At 35.5% G+C, this 18,086-nt stretch overlaps 1 protein-coding gene across 1 annotated transcript in view; it reads right to left on the bottom strand.

Annotated features, from left to right (window-relative positions):
• LOC149784055 (uncharacterized) overlaps positions 1-18,086 on the bottom strand; it is a 124,872-nt gene that overhangs the window by 3,648 nt on the left and 103,138 nt on the right. Inside the window, exons 18-24 of the mRNA XM_089932941.1 lie at positions 12,950-13,092; positions 12,373-12,562; positions 11,963-12,082; positions 9,471-9,625; positions 8,487-8,609; positions 7,729-7,843; positions 1,152-1,245 (exon numbers count right to left, since the gene is read on the bottom strand). Coding sequence (XP_089789067.1) covers positions 1,152-1,245; positions 7,729-7,843; positions 8,487-8,609; positions 9,471-9,625; positions 11,963-12,082; positions 12,373-12,562; positions 12,950-13,092 — 940 coding nt within the window. The remainder of the gene's footprint in view (positions 1-1,151; positions 1,246-7,728; positions 7,844-8,486; positions 8,610-9,470; positions 9,626-11,962; positions 12,083-12,372; positions 12,563-12,949; positions 13,093-18,086) is intronic.

Here is an 18,086-nt window from a genome sequence, read left to right as displayed (position 1 = left end):
ACCCCCCACACCCACACACACAACCAGAAATAATAAGGACAAAGGTGATAATAATGTTATTTTATATAATAACAATAAGACCGTTGTACAAGAAGTTTTGTCGTATTCATATTTTACAATAAAGATAATTCTTTATAATGGAACGTCAATGATAATATTTTGATGGGATTTATTTATGTTTATGTTATGATACAGACAAGACAAGTAATACGTGGTAGCGATTAGATAATATAGTATGCCACCTCCATACCACGAGTAAGTCTTGTTTTTTTTTTTTTTTTTTTTTTGTTGTTGTAACCTTGCAGAAACATTGTAACTGATTGTCGATTATCAATTAATGGAGTATCCTAACATATATTATTAACGAACGGAGTATCGCAGCATCGATTATCAATTACCAGAACATAGTAGACACCGCTGAAGGCCAAATTTACTTCTAGTTTCTGCTTCCACTAAGCAACAACACATGTACTACAACAATCTGTTGTTACTGTGCTCTCGCTCTCTCTTTCTCTCTCTCTCTCTCTTCATTACTAATGACACTTTCTCTGACAATAATGGTGATGGTGATTACACAAATGGCGAATATTAGGATGTTGATCTGAAATCATCATTAATGTACGATTTCACTACAGTGGTATGCATTTCACAAGCACGAAGCTGTATAAAAAGATAATGTGAATACAAATTTGAAAGAAAAGGAATACAAGTAACGTGTGACAATTTATGCATCATAAGGGTATAATACTATTATCTCTCACTTAACAGCATGGCATTAACTATGATTGTATATAATATTATCTCTCACTTACAGCATGGCATTAACTGTGATTGCATATAATATTATCTCTCACTTACAGCATGGCATTAACTGTGATTGTATATAATATTATCTCTCACTTACAGCATGGCATTAACTGTGATTGTATATAATATTATCTCTTACTTACAGAATGGCATTAACTGTGATCGTATATACTATTATCTTTCACTTATAGCATGGCATTAACTGTGGTTGTATAATAAGTTTAAAAGTAGTCTATAATTTTTATCGTATTCAATTTATGATACTAATGACATAAAAACTGACTTATTCATTACAGCTTGATTATTATGATATATCTCAACCCGGAGGTTTATATAAAACGTACGTGTCATCGCATAGCTCTGGTTTTGGAAGACGTTCTCCTTTTCTCAATCTTGCAGATAGGTCACGGCTCTTGATATTGGGATACGGAGTCTGGCCTGTATGAACAGAGATATATAATAAGCTATAATTAGGGACAGGCAGAGGAGAGAAAAGTCAATGGTTTTGAAATACTTTAGATGTTTAGACTGACATAGGTATGCATAGATATAAAAAAGATGTACTAACACACGTACATGCATAAAAACAAAATATAGATATATTGTTCGATTGCCTTGTCTATGATTAAGATGGTTTCCATCTACGATACGTCACGGAAATAAGACTTTAAATTTGGACTTTATATTAATTGAGATGTATGGAGGAGTGAATCGAGCTCTATATCAGCAAACGAGGCATGCAACCGAAATAGATTTTGTCACTCGAATCATTTCATTTTTATGACCTAACATGGCCTTTCAGTATTGATGCTGATTTTATGACGAAAAGGATTATATTCAAGTTCTACCAAAGCATGATGCGAAGATAAAAACATTATTGATCCAGTAATCTTTGACTGCTGATGCATTGTACGTCATTTTACAAGGTAATTGTAACACGTTTCTTCAAGTCGAGAGTCATTTGGCAATAAGAGCTGTGTATCATTTTATAAGAAAATACTCATTGATATGATACGAGAGTGAGTTTCGTTAACTCCAGCTAATTTTGGCTTTATGTTATCGTCACTTAATTTCTTTGTGATATTCACTATATCACTAGGTACAAAGAAGCAAGTTTTCGTTACTGTATTTACCAAGGTTTATAATTTCTGAATGAAACTGGAAAACATGATATACGAATACTGAAGTTTTCGGCTGTTTCACATTATCGAACATGTGATTAATTTGTAGCAACCAATGAATAAAGAAATGTGCAATTCTGCCCACAAATTTTATATTACTTCAGTGTTTGTTATTATCATAATCAATATGTATCACGTGATTTCAAGTAACCATGACGAAACAAGTTGCTTGTTACCCATGACAAATCACACTTTCCGTCCTAGACAAATCTGTTGGTCCGGATTTGCGAAATGTGATCATTTGAAAAGGTTGAAGGCATAGTAAGTGATGCAAATTAATTTTCACACAAATCGTAGTTATTTTAATATGTGGATCGCTTTTCGGATCGCATTTTAATATGTGGATAGCTTTTTCGCAATTCCTACTTCATTACTTTGTCGCCGACATTTACGATATTTAGAACAGTTGATCCTATTCTCCGAGTTTGTATTTGAAGGAAAAACGATTAAAAAAAAGTAGAAAATTTTATGAATACATATTTATTTTGATTATTATTTGTATTAAAGATAAGTGTCGGTGCTAATATTTAGCAAATACAGAACTATAGCCGTATTCATCCCAACAATTGTCACCAGCAAAATGTGCCTGAGTAACGTTACTGGAGGAGAAAGGGAGCTAATTTTGATTGCATCGAGGTACCTATATAGAACTAACCAAAGGTTTTCCTATAACAGTTAGATTTCAGTCTACATATGGATTATATTAATAGCAAGACCTTTGAGAGTTGTTACAATATCTCAGAGTATATTTCGGATAAATTACAATGTTTAAGACCGGATGTTCCATTGGATTACACTTAGATATTTTTAATGTAGGATTGTAAACATGAAAATGTATTATATAATAAAACAATCCACATATCCTACAAGCTGTAAATAAGGTAATAATTTCAATACCTGATATAATCAGTTAGTAGTGAGGGTGAATGAGAGAATCGGAGTACGTTAACGATATCAGAACTCACTTTATTCTTCCACTCCAACTAAGTTTTCTTTTATTACTAACCATAGTGTAACTAGTGTGATGGTATAATAGTTACCTGAGTTCAGTAATAATCATACAAAAAGAAGCATGTGGTTGGATTATTTGGAATTGTTGCCCTAATAACAAAAACAGCATCTGTCACTCATCTTACAACAGTCTTAGGAATTGTAAAGTATTGCAAACAGAGAAAAATTTCAAGAACTTTAAAATGACATGTATCCTCTGATACATAATACCTACTTGGATTGTATCCACATAATCGATTGGATTGTATCCACATACTAGATTGGATTGTAATCATATAGTTCATTCGGTGATTTTTCACTATCGTACACAACAGAAAACAAACAACGCAATTTCTTCTTGCTTGACGGTATAAGATGCCAGTCGCACATTCTAATAATGTACATGCAAAAAAACATACAAACAAATAAAATAAAGCAAAAGGAAAAGGAAAAAAAAACAAACAAAACGATATAGCACACTGTTAATATTAATGTTGTACTGACTACGGTATCTTACTGTATGCGGTAATCAAACATTGCCAAGCAATGTACTGCCACCCATAGCCTCTGGTGGGAACTCATTCGCGCAAATACGAAACAAACATCAGTTATGTTCAGTCATGCACAAATATGCATTAAAGGAAGTTTAAGGTAAATATTCATGTTCTAGTGCATTCAGTAATCGTCATGCATTATACGGTAAGTTCTGCCAATAGCTTGCGCACGAAAATCTCATATCTTGACTTCCGGTTTAACTATAACAACACCAAGTGACGAACGGTTTAATATAAAGGCTTCACCTAAATAGAACCTTATGTTTACAGCATGGTTTCAAGAAAGGTGTTGGATTTATCTTCCAATTCATTCTCATATTCTCCATTTGATAGTCCGGGAATTAAGTCTTGTACTGAGTTACCATGCGTGTGAAAAACTGTTTACAGAGGAATTAATGTATTGTTCCGTATAAGCCGTCACCAGATAGGCACAACAATTTAACTTTCAGCTGATTCGGGGTGAAATACAAGTATAAGCATCGTGGATAAAAATTCGCCGCCTCAAATATCGACTAAATTTCTAAAGTCTACATTGAGAATCAGACGGCTGTACATTAAGAATTAGAAGCACATATCATATTAATTGCATCTAGCGTCTAAACTACTTAAAAGATTATTTATCCTATTCTTTAATGCGTAACATGTACATATTAATCGTTTTTAGACATGATTCAGAAATGGAATTTCCATGAAACTACACAGTAAGCATAGTTTTCTTAATTAACTGTCCAAAATATAATAAGCACTGGAATTTAATCAATCAGTACAATCCATTCAGTTCATTAGAAGAGGTGATGGAATCAGTTTTCTTCCTTTTAGATGAGAACTTGAATGGTGAAACAAAATTTCTTCCATTATGTAAATCTGAATTTAGAACTGAATATGTATTTCACGTAACATGATAGCAGACATTACCAAACTGATTTCGAGACATTCTGTGATATCAGAACATTACAATACTAAAAAATTAAAGAGAAGACCTAAAACAATTAAATGTTTCACCTACCGGAAGCTGAGGTCCAGACTGGGTAGTCCGTTTATTAAAATAATACATTCACTTTGAGCGACATTTCAATGTAACATTAATATAGTTACCCACTTTTGTTGACATTAAGTTAATACATAAATAGGCAAGCGAGACAGCCAGCTGCAGTGAAAAACAAACTGCAACATAATATGTTGCAACGAAAGCTTCAAATGCAGGCGACAAATAGCAAGGTACTTCAAGGTACATTTACGTCAAGCAAATCAATATTAGCAGTAGTCTAAAATAAGATTATTCATGACGCATGCAATATAGATATATTATCAGTTAATATGGAAAGGAGAAACATTTAAGGTGTTGTAACACGGCAATATGCCACCTCGTGCGCATGCGAAATCGGTTCCTTAACGACATCGTCATTTATTAAATCATTCTCAAATAGTTGTTTAAAACCAAAAATACACCTTTGTTCTGATTTTTTTGTATCAGAGCTACTAACAAAAAGAACTACATACAGCAAAATTTGGTATTAGTTATGTCTTTCTTAATGCAAACAATGTTTATGTTAAATTGTTCTGATCCGACTTAGATACCTCTGGCTACGTTATTTTATCTCTTACCCATGTAATAAAATTGGAATAGCAGCAAAGACACTTATATTACATATGCATAAGATATATTAGTTGGCACTCATACAACCATTGCGGAGCCGAGACATACCCTATTTGGGTACATGTGTTTCACTGAACTACAATACTAAACTACAGTCGACAAATTCATGACCAATGAACGTAATACCTAGAATTACTTGAAATTAATCACCTTTTAGTTAATATCTGTTTTCTTTGTGGATAAAGGCTCAAACCAGACATTGTTTACATTTACAAGGTCAAAAGGAACACGATGATAAAGAGTCTCGTTATAATTTTTTATTGTAACATAGCATCCTGAAGTTAGTTTGTTTCAGTCTATTGCATTATAAATTGGATATATTAGGTTATGTCCGGATGCAACTCACATTATAACATGACTCTGGATAAAGTAGGTTATGCCTGGGGCTACTCGCTTTGTAACATTATCTTAGACATCTAGTACAGTAGGTTACGTCAGCGCTGCTCACATTATACTATTATTTTAGACATTGGATATAATAGGTTATATCTGGGCGTTACTCACATTATAAGGTAGTTATCTGCGATCATTTACTACTGGGACGAAGTATCGTATTTCACGAAATGTACAAGGACGCACTATTTCAGGAAATCTTAATTATGTCATTATTTGTATTTGATGTTTCAAAATAAACATAGGATTGCTTTTACATCAAGGTTATTTGATATTTCACTTGCATTCTTTCACATACATTCAGTACATATGGACAGATCGTTGAAAGAGACAACATATCAAGTTTTCAACAATTTGCAAATACAAATATATATATATATATATATATATATATATATATATATATATATATATATAATTGGGAATAAAATGTCTTTCGAGGAAATGTACAATTTTTAAACATTACTTTTATAATATTAACATTATAAACCAGAGAAGAAAACAATAACATGAATATCCTGTACCAATTTTCATCATGTAATGCGTGGAATTGAACCAAACTTTTTAATTCATGAATATTCGCTCGTTACAAACAGAGAAACGTAATTGACTGTATATAAAGATTCAAATACATTATCAACATACTGCACTGACCAATGCAGGTGAATAATTGATTACAATAACTTAATGATTCTGCTTTGGTAAACGCTATCAATCTTAAGAATTTATATAATTTAGGAAATGAAACAACTATAATATTAAAATATACTATTTTATTATGGAGACAGTACGATCCATCTTTTAGTTCTTAGAGAAGATAAAGGTATTCAGTAGTGAAGATATTCAACAGTGTCAAACATATAACGTATATCCTTGCATATATTTGTCTATAAGCAATATCGAACTGCAAATAATGCACAACCGTTCGCAGGAGGAATTAACTAGGCTATAGATTCTTTAAAAAAAAGTTGTTTTGCTATCCACGGTCGGAACATTAGTTTTCTCTGGTACTCGGCCTCAATTAATAGTTAGTTGTGCGAGTAGCGGAGTGCGTAACATGCAGAATACAAAAAAATGGAACCTGACAGAGTATATTTCTTTTGGGTGCTTGACCATTGTCCGTGACTGAGGGTCGAGTAGATTTGGTATACCTGACTGTTATCATTTTTGAATTAGTTATTTACTTATATTTGAGTTCAAGGTCTAGCACTGTCTACAATTTAGAATATTCTGGAATCGAACCTTAGAAGAGCATCATGGTCATGTTATTTTTGTCGTAGGTGTTTTGTATAAAACTTTTTCAACAAAATTAGTTATTCATATAATAAGATCAGTCTATTACATAATAAAACCATATCAGTATATCATAAGACCAATCTATTACATAAAAAACCATATCAATATATTATAAGATCAGTCTATTACATAATAAAACCATATCAATATATCATAAGATCAGTTTATTACATAATAAAATCATATCAATATATCATAAGATCAGTCTATTACATAATAAAACCTTATCAATATATCATGAAATCAGTCTCTGAAATCATTTTCAGCTGTTTCCTTATATAATCTGAGAGGAGTCGTTTATTAAAAGTTATTCATTTTAATTACAACGTGCTCATTGATTCTTTAGACAAAATCACCATTTGGGGATTATTTTGAATTCATTCAAATACATTCTAGATTACACCATTGTTATTCAACAAAGATGTTCACACATAAACCTATTCAAGGCAATTTGAGCATTAGCCCATTAAATATTGGAATTCATTCAGAACATTCGATATTTATGGACTTGTGATATAACTTTAAGGATTAGTAGAATTTAGTTCACAAAACTGTACTTTCATCTCAATTACTTTACTGTTTAATTTTGATAAATAAATTTATTGATTTTACGAAGCTCGTTTGTTTCTCATATTTCTCTTACTTAGTCTAAGACCGTAGAGTCGTAACAATACATAGGTGCGTGACAGAGTAGGAGAGTCAAGCATCTAATGAAACCGATTCGTTCGATGCTACAGAGGTTATTAAGTAAACAGATTTATATAATGTTGTACAATGTCATGCGTTTTGTTTGTTCCTTTATTTCTGTTCTGACTTATGTATCTTGGGAAAAACGAGATAAAAGACTTACCGAGACTAAATATCTCCCACAGGACGACACCATATGACCACACATCGCTCTTCTCGTTAGCACCGGCAGTGCTGTCCATACACTCCGGTGCCATCCATTTTATTGGAATCCTCTCCTGTAATAAATAAATAAATAAATAAATAAATAAATAAATAAATAAATGGTGATCATGATGACAAACCAGCAGTGGGAAAGGAAGAAGCCAAACGAGTCTTATGTGATCCTGTTATATATAAATCTTTTTAGATCTCCAACAACAGTTAGACGTATATAATCTGGTACTATGAAGCTAATGAGCAATAACATAAATTAAATTGTATAATTAGCAATATGAAATACGACTTATCCATACCATTTTACTTCAGGCAGTAGTAAGAGGATTTATCAGGGCTGAATATATATATATATATATATATATATATATATATATATATATATATATATATATATATATATATATAGAGAGAGAGAGAGAGAGAGAGAGAGAGAGAGAGAGAGAGAATTTCTATCGTTTGAAATATGTGGAAAGAGCACTGAAATATTTTAATAAATTAGGCAGGGGATTCTTTGAAAAAACAAGAGTGGGCTAAATTAGTGAAAATCGGTCAATGAGAAAAGATGTGATAAAGAAAAGCATCATGGCAAAAGGTGAAGAGCGTATATATATATATATATATATATATATATATATATATATATATATATATATATATATATATATTGCTTCCTTTCTTTGTATCTGCTAAGAAAATACCGACCTTCTTTCCCGACTCGTTATCGCTATCATTCAGTTCAAAATTCTGAGGTCCGAACCCGGAAATTTTCACTTCATTTAAGACGTTCAAGAGAATGTTTCTAGCAGCAAGTCGACGGTGAACAATCTGGAAAGTTAAGTTTATAAAATAGAATCTCAGATCAAGCACTGTGCAAGAGAAGAGACGCCTAGGCATTTGTTTAGATTATGGGATGAAAGCTTGAGAAATGAAATGATTCACATTTTCTTACGGATAAAGAACAATGAATACGGATTGATTACGGATTGCATGTAAAGACTTCAGCATGGAAAACTTCTTGTAAGACCGTTGCGAAACCAACTGATGAAGAAACTATTCATTACAAAGATTTCATTTTATTGTATTCATTTATTTATTGAGCTTAGCGTGAAGGTATTTTATTAATTTGTGTATGTCATGTTGGTGGTGCTATTTATCAACCTACTGTTAAGTGAAAAGGAGAAGTGTTATAATCTTCACTGTGGGCTATTGACCCGATCAGCCCTCCCACATGTCGTTAAAGGCGACTAATTAAGGCAACCTTTCTGCACTGGGATATGTCCAGTCATGTTGTTGCAGCTGAAAGGGTCTTTGATTTTTTTTTAGGGATTTACGCCATCTTGGGTTTATTTTCGTTTTCTATGCCTTCATACCTGGCATTACACACCAGATGCTATACATACATGCATGCATACTTACTTTGATCTTCCTTGTAAAAAACATATTCTGAAGTTGTCGAAGTACTATGACTTGTTAAGTGATAAAATAGGGACGAAATATATCCAAGGAAACTGTGAACAATATGTTCATGTATTTAAGTACAGCACATTTTTGACATTAATTCACTGAGCTGATGTTTATTAGATGTTTGCGATGGTGCCATTTTCGCATAAATTACGTACGAACAGAGATGTAAGATGAAAGATTATGGAAACGATCCGTATAGCCTAACATTCATACTATACCAACCTTTTTGGAAACAAGGAATTCCATTCCTTTACAGGTATCCAGTCCAAAGCGGTATAGGTTCTCCTGCAATTCCATGGTTACGTTATTTCTTTGGCTTTCCAGGTAATCTCTTAGGCTTCCATTTTCACAATACTCGTATATCATGAATGGACCAACTTGGAAAAGGTAGAACATAGTTATTTAATACAGTATTATCGTGATTACGTCGAAGAAACGAAATATAAAATAAACATACGATTCAGGAACTCTCATGAAACTCTGCTGCTTGACTTGTTATACTTGTATTTAACGACCTGTAAATATCAATGACATTCGCAACCAACACGAAAAGAACTTTCAACCCATTTTTCTACTCCTTACAAGATTGTTACTGATGCTGATGGTACAGATAAAGGAGACGAAGCTACTATGCAGCTACCAGTTTATTAAATGAAGATTACATGGAAAGACCTGAAGTATTTTGCTAATCAGGATATTCGATCGACTCAGACTAATATATATATATCATGAAAAGGCTATAAACAAGTGTCCCAAGTTCAGATCCTTCATTCAAGATAGGCATCAGTCATGTTGAGCAATAGCGATGAGGTGGTATCGAGTCTATTCCGTAATATATATATGTGTGTGTGTGTGTGTATTTGTATATATACATTGCACCAACATGTCATGAACATATCCAAGGCTGCATATATATATTGTTGTTGTTGTTGTGGGTTTTAACGCCATTTTTCAGCACACGATAGGCTATGCATGGCGGCCAGTATTAATGGTGGAGGGAGAACCCAGGAAAACCTCGGGAAGAACCACCGACCCAGGAGAAGCTACTGACAAGCTTTCTCACATATCCTCATTGGCCAAATCCTAGACTCGAACCCACGCAGACAGAGGTGAGATGGCAGTGATCCGTAACGGAGAGTGTTTTAGACCACTCGGCCTTCGTGTCTAAGTTCAGTGGGCAATTCATTCCACGTTGCTCGGCCCTGGTATGCAAAAAAATCTCGGTCCATATGACTTTGTTTTCAAAGTGAGAATAATAAGTTTACGATTGTCAGAAGAGGAGCGTAAGTATCTTGCTGGTGTGTACACATCGGTGAGGTCGGATAGGTATGTTGGACAAGAGTTCGTCAATGAAAGGTAGCACAGAGAACAAATTTTGTGTTTGATTCTGGATCGAATGGATATCCAGTGTAGGGTACAGAGCAGCGGGGTGGTGTGCTCTGATCGTGGTACTCTAAGTATGATCCGAGCAGCTGTGTTTTGAACTTTTTGAAGTTTCTGGAGCAGATATTGAGATGAACCAGACAGAGCTGAGTTACAATAGTCCAGTCTTGAAAGTACTAATGAACACACAAGTGTTTTAGTGGCATCAATAAAAGATATTTGCGAATTGAGCTGATGCGTCTCAGCTCAAGATATGCAGCCTTGGATATGTTCATGACATGTTGGTGCAATGTAAGAGTACTGTCCAGAGTAACACCTAGGTTTTGTACTGATTGTGTGAATTTAATGTTGGTGTTGCTGATAATAATATTTTGAGGTAAAGGATGTGAAGTAGAAAGTCTTTGTGTTGTAATCAGAATGGCCTCAGGTTTATCACCATTCATCTGCAGCTTGTTACATGTCATCCATGATTTCACATTAGAAATGCACCTCTCAACACCTTGGATGGTAGCATCAACTTCATTTGGGTGGCTATATTTGTATATGTGCGTGTCATCAGCGTACAATTGGTGAGACACTGGACGATGATTTATAGTCTTGAGAGCGGCTGAGTGTATAGAATGAAGATAACAGGTCCAAGAACAGACCTCTGTGGAACACCACAACATAGATCAACTGGGCTGGAGTGTATTCCATTTGCAGTCACAATGTGTGTCCTGTTGACCAAGTAGGACTTGAACCACAGTAAGGCTGTATCATAAATGCCAAATACATTCTGGAGACGGTGAAGTAATATATCATGGTATATTGTGTCAAATGCCGCAGAGAAATCAAGGAGGGTGAGGACTGTAATCTTTCCGCTATCCAAAGCAGTGAGAATGTCATTAACTACTTTTAGAGGAGTAATTTCAGTACTGTGGCAACGGTGATATGCAGATTGTACATTGCTAAAACGATTGTTTGAATTCAGATGAGATACAGGCTGGGATAGAACAACTTTATATACCAAGGATTGTGTTGTCGTGATGTTCAACTATATACATTTATACAAGTATACGTATGTTCAACAACGTTTTATCTGATTTAAAAATATTTTCAAACATTCCTTCTACAGCTAATGGTAGTAAAACGCAACATATTTTGTCATAATCATTGTGCATTTTTAAAATTAATTGTACTCCGAAGGAAACTTTATGTAGTTTGTTTGCTTGAGATGCATGTATGCACGTGCATTAATATGTAGTCGTGACAATTTTTAATATACAACTTTTACAACAATTAAAGTAATGCTTATATTTCTCCTGGACAAATTTAACGATTTGTTAACTTACTGTCATTGTCGTCTACAACGGCCCCAATAAACCTTAGAACATTTGGATGATTTACAAGCTGAGTGCCGCTAAAATTAATTTTTGCCATCATCAGTTCCTTGTCTCTGTTAGTGTAGCCCTCTGTTGAAGAGAAATTTGAAACAAATATTTTGTTTTAATTTCAAACTTCCATACGAATTGAATAAGCATATAATTAACGATTTGCAAGTATTTCTGCTGTCATTATATTTTCTAATGCTATCATTAGGCTTGGCACAAAACCAACTTTTCAAAAAATATAACGTTGGAGCACGACTGTACACTGAACAAATTATAATATGAAATAAGGAATACCTAACTCTGAGAGAGAGACAGAGAGAGACCGAGACAGAGAGACAGAGAGAGGTAGATAGAGGGAGAAAATTTATAACCCTTCAGGCACTTGGCGACAGCACTTTCTTGATTCCTTGCGTCATAAGTCACGGACACTTTGAATATGTTGGCAAAATGACCACTCTTCAGAAGACTTTCGAGAATGACGTTATTTCGACTCATGTGCCAAGACTGGCGTTCATCAAAATTCATTCCACCGTAAATGTACATCTCGTCCTCATCACTTTTCTGTAGAAAATAACCAAACTTACTGTTTATTGTCATTAATATCGCCTATAAATTGTAATATGTAAATTCTGAATTACTTAGTTTTGTTCTTTTCGCATATTATGCAAAATTACATACTGAGCGATGACTAATTTGAAGAGGTCAATATATGTCAATATGACGTTATAAGAACCGTGTCACCGGTGCATGCTTTGCAATTTACATAAACTCAAAGCACAGAAGTTGCTCATGAAACTCACAACACGCAATATGTGTTCAAAACTCTTACATCTTTAAATGCGATCGTACTTTTAGTTTGCGAGTCAGATTCACATCCATCGCCTGAATAAATAAATTACACAATCCTACGCAATGAAAAATATTTCACATCAACAGAAATTTACTCACGGCATATGCATTCTTTGAACGTCTCCTGATCGTGTTTCTGATTCGGACAGTCATTGGACGTAAGCGTTCTCTGACAGGCTCAAGCTTCCCCCTTCTAATCAAGACTATTATTACTATGACCAAAGCAATGATGATTGCAGCAGCTGCAGTTGAAATAAAAGCATTATTGTTATATAATCGAACATCAAAAGATAACAGTTTTGAGGCCCACGGGAGTTTGCTGTAGTTTCTGATTTTGTTCAGTTTTGGAGGTTGTAGAGGAGCAAATGCTTTGCAGGATGTAACGTGTCATTTTAATGACGCCAATAATTCGAGATAAAGATGTTCGAGTGATCGAGTTTATATTGCATTCATTTCTGTTTCTAACATTTGTCTTCAGCATAGTCAGCAACCTTTACCTTAAGTTCATTAACACGAAGTGTACGTTCGATCGTGCGAAGCAGAAATATACAGAAAGTATATGTTGATTGCACTAAATCGCTTGATTCTTATGTAGTGTTTTCGTGTGTTTCTGATCTCTATCCAAAAGCTTTAATGCAGTATGACAGAGGTATATCATTGAACACACACACACACACACACACACAAACACATAAACACTCAAACACACACACATATATATATATATAATGTATGTATGTATGTACAACGGAACCAGAACAAACCGACACCAGCTCTCATGCACCAGCAACCTGATCAACACGTTGTGCTCTCAGTCGGAAAAGAGAGCAGAACAAGGTAAAAGGTAAGAAGTCGATGTGCACAAGAAGTCAGTCGCTAGGCAAACGGTAAATAATATTAAGCTGGTTGTACATAATGTGTACTTATCAGTATAATTATCATTATTATATGCTCATTTTTTCCCTGTTAACTTTATATTGTCAGAATCGTTCAATATTCCCCGATACTGAACGCGCGCGACAATACACATATAGCATTCACGTGAATAAAGGAACTACTTTCTATTGTAAACAAACAATGACGCAGACGTACTTTTGATTTGTAAACAAATCATATACACTCGCGTAAGAGGCTCTTTACGTTGTGGTTGTTTAAATTTGTTTCTGAATGAACTAAAACATGTTTCGTGGACTGCAATAAAACCAAGTTGTTTTGGCACATTCCGCGTTGATACAATGTTATGGATTTAGGCTAGCTACATTATATAAAAGACGTAAGATTATGTCCTTACAAATAACATACAAGTGACAAGGCATATACTGTAATTTCGATGATAAGTGCAATTGCATCCTCCTTACTGCACTCAAAATGAAATAAGCATCGAATTCCATAGCGTCCTTTTGATAATTGCAATTGAAAGACTTCATATTTTTCCCACGTTATGATTTCAAACATTCAGTGGCAGAAACAGAAACACATTTGCAGACGTAAACACGCTTCTCCCCCGCCACTTCAATCCGATGTATTTCATGTATAATTTGCACAGATGAATCCAGTCCAAAATCACAAACGTTCGTTGAATCGAAACAAAATACCAAAAGATATTCATTCCAGATCAAATGGAAAAGTTGTTGCAATGCGCATTCATTCACAATATGACTGCAAATTTCAATTTTAACTAGACACGCCATTTTCGTTCGAAAGTTCTGTCGAGCGCGCGACTAAGTTCAAATTTATCTGGGTGGAGTTATGTGCGCATTAATAATGATGTCATTGTGTAATGACAAATCTGGACTTGTGTATTTAGTTTGGAATACGGCATTCATTCATTTACATTGTTTCTTCTGGTGTATTTTGTTTGTATAATTAAACCTTAGGTAGAATAAAAAACATGAGCATATAATAAAAAGGTTACTGCATTTGTATGGGAAAATATGAACCTGCTTTTTCGGAAGGATATATTGCACTCACAAGTTCGTACAGTATTCCATCCAAAACCTCGTTCATATTTTCCAATACAAATGCAGTAACCTATAATTATACCTATTATTACACTTATTGTATACTTATTATTATATGCGTGTAGATAAGAGACTGGAATAGAAAGTGGAACGTGCATCATAATCACCAATATATTGTTATTAGTGATATTGTTGTAAATGGAAAATGTCATGGAGTGAAAACTAACAAATTGCGGGTAAAAGATAAACAATTTTTTTTGCTAAAGTTTGAACTTGCCCGCTTTAAACAAAAATGCGATATATGTGTGAGCATTTCTCCACTCTAGTACTTTACAATTTGATGTGCAAGTAGCTGAAAATGGGGATTCTGGTTCACTTTCATCACTGTGTGATGAAGGAGTGAGCAGAAGAGCCTCTATAAAGCTACACTACTGGGTTATGGGGGTTCTGGCTCACTTTTTTTATTTGATGGATTATCCTGTTTACGTGAGACTGGCTCACGTTTTACCGATGGGGATTCTGACTCACTCTTTTAGAGTTGTGCTTTTGTAATAGAATGTCTCTTCTGTGCTTCCCCTGGAGTGTAGATAGGTTGGGACTCAGTAAGGAGAGTCAGGACCCAGAGTCTGAATTAAGTGAGGAGGAGTCTCATGAGTGGTTAAAGCGTGCGAAGGAGTTGATAGCGTACGGATTTGAATTATGTGCCTGAGATGATATATTGTGAAGAGAGAGATGAGGAGGAAAATGACTGAAGAGGCGTAATCAAAGTAATCAACGCCCAGTGCAGCGATACATTCAGCAGTATTACATCAAAAATAAATTGAAGCGTTTTCATTTGTCGGGGTCTCAGCGAAATGACTTTCATTATTGGCTGAATAATGTGACTGGAGTTCAGTTGGCTGATCGTGCGAACTTCATAACAAATTGAGGATGTGTTCAAGCGTATCTTTGAGAAGATGGGTCTTCAAAAGCATACCTCGAAATGTAGGACAGTCTCTGAGAAGAATTTTGGGTTCGGAGTACGATACGATTATTTCGGAGGCGCTATCCTAGTCGAGGAAGCGGTGTTAATCTATGGGTTGAATTGTTCAGGATAGCCAAACCACTTGATGAGTGATTTATTCCCTTTGATAGAGATGGCTCTGTCAACTTTAAAGACGTCCTGGCTTTTTGGTTTTGTAATTCCTGCTCGTAGCAAGACCCTTGGTTGGTTTCGCCTGAAGAGTGTAAGGAGTGTACCTTTTCACGAACGTGGATTTTTGTCTGCTGATTCTGAAGTGATTCTCTACTTTCAATTTGGATCGAAAAATAAGGCCTCTACGACCTTCTGTTTTTGATCTTTGGAAGGGGATTCCGCTGGAGTCATTCGAATGCTTCGATGGCAGGTACGATTGTAGTAGTCGACGAGATCTGGTGGGAAATCTAAACATCGTTTGGCATTAGCGTTGGTTAATTTCTTCAACATGAGATGTTTGAAAGCTCTGTTAAACGGTTTTTAGCCACTCTGAGACTGTTTTGTTATAAAATTCATTTCGGTGATCCACCAAGAGTTTATTTGATGTTCGTGGACCTATGATTTTAATGCAGCGGTTCCACAATGGAGTGTTCCATTTTTGTTTTTGAGAACATTGACCCAAGCGTATTTACTAAAGACATCGATGGCGGTCATGAGAAAATGGAAATGATCTTTGTACGCGCTGTAATCTATCATATCAACGAGATCTGCTGAACATATCTCGTCTGCGTCTATAGCGATGGCTCTGCTTTGTGGAAAATGCATGCGTGCGGGTTTATGCAGTTCCTCTGTCAGCAATGTCATGGCCGGATATTCTGATACGCCAATGCCCAACTTATGTTTAGTGAAAATGATGCCAGGCACGAGAACGCGATCTATCCGTTCTCTGAAATGTATAGGCTTTAGTGCCTTTAAGTCCCTCAGCATGATTCGATCGCATCCCGCTTTATCGTCGGGATGATCAGATTAACAGATATCGTGATGCATCACGATGGCATCAACACCGTTGTAGGGTTCCTGGCCTGGTAGTGGCTGATCGTGTTTATCCATTTATTGTTCTAAAGGATTCCACGGCCCTGTGTATTTAAGTCCTGGTAACGTCCATCCACCACGAGGTCGGGGAAGTGTTCGATGAAAGCATGGATATCCATGGATCCTCTGAGAATTTGTCGATGTCCACATATTTTACAGTCTCCCACGCACACATTTCTTTATACGCGAAGGTCTTTGCAGCTTGTATCGAGATCGCAGTGTCTGCAATGGTGCATGTTGTATACAAAGTTATGACACATTACCGACGATGATGTGTGCTTTTTAGACCCACAACCAGCACATCTCGATTTGATCATGTGGCGATGATTTTGGGTGACCACCTCGAAGGGGACTATTCTCTCCGTTTTGGATTTACACTTGAGGCACCACGAGTCCATAACTGTTATATGAGGAATGGATATTATTGTAGACCTAACACGATCCCGACGAGAGAGTGTCCTTGATGCCTTTGATGGATGTAATCGACTCAATACTATCCACAGATGCTATCGTTGTTGTAGTTACATCGAATTATACACTGATCTTTCAGACACTGTGTGGAGATAGCGCACGAAATCATCGGGAGGAGGTAAACCAAAAGAATCGAAATACTTTATATCGTTCGAATGAGGGTCATTCACGATGGCGACCCATCATAATAATTTTGCAGGTTAATGGCAAAGCTCTCAATGGGTGTCATCTGTTTAACAAGTTGATCTTGAGAAAATACACCTCTGAAATGGGAAACGCTGGATCCTAGGAGATGTTTGAGATCGAAGTTGCCTAAGACCTTTTTTCTCATACCCTTGCCTCTCGTGGTTCCTGTCAGCTGGAGTCCTTTTCCGAGGCCAAGCAATCCTAGCAATAACGATCCAACGATGACCTTTAGCAAATGTCCGATAATCCTCCTTGTTTGGATAGTTGAGATGCAGACAAATTTAGAAGAAGGCATTCCGAGCTTTCTTATGCTTAGCGATAGATATCCCTTGACGTTGGGTCAGCATGATCCGATCAGGTCTGAAGTGTGTTGATGTTTTACTATATCAAAAGTCGTACACCTCCTTTGGGACGCTGATTGGATCGGAAAGTAGTTCCTTGTCGAGTGATGATAAAGTCAGTCAGAGATACTATGGCTGGTCATCTCAACATGAGAGGCCACAATCTCACCAATCACCGACGTAAGTTATCCGTCATTAACGGGTGGCACGATGACGGAAAATCTCAACAT

The sequence above is a fragment of the Sinohyriopsis cumingii genome, chromosome 14 (assembly GCF_028554795.1).
Source record: "Sinohyriopsis cumingii isolate HCF-2022 chromosome 14, ASM2855479v2, whole genome shotgun sequence".
Lineage (NCBI taxonomy): Eukaryota > Metazoa > Mollusca > Bivalvia > Unionida > Unionidae > Sinohyriopsis > Sinohyriopsis cumingii.
This window is presented reverse-complemented; position numbering and strand designations above follow the sequence as displayed.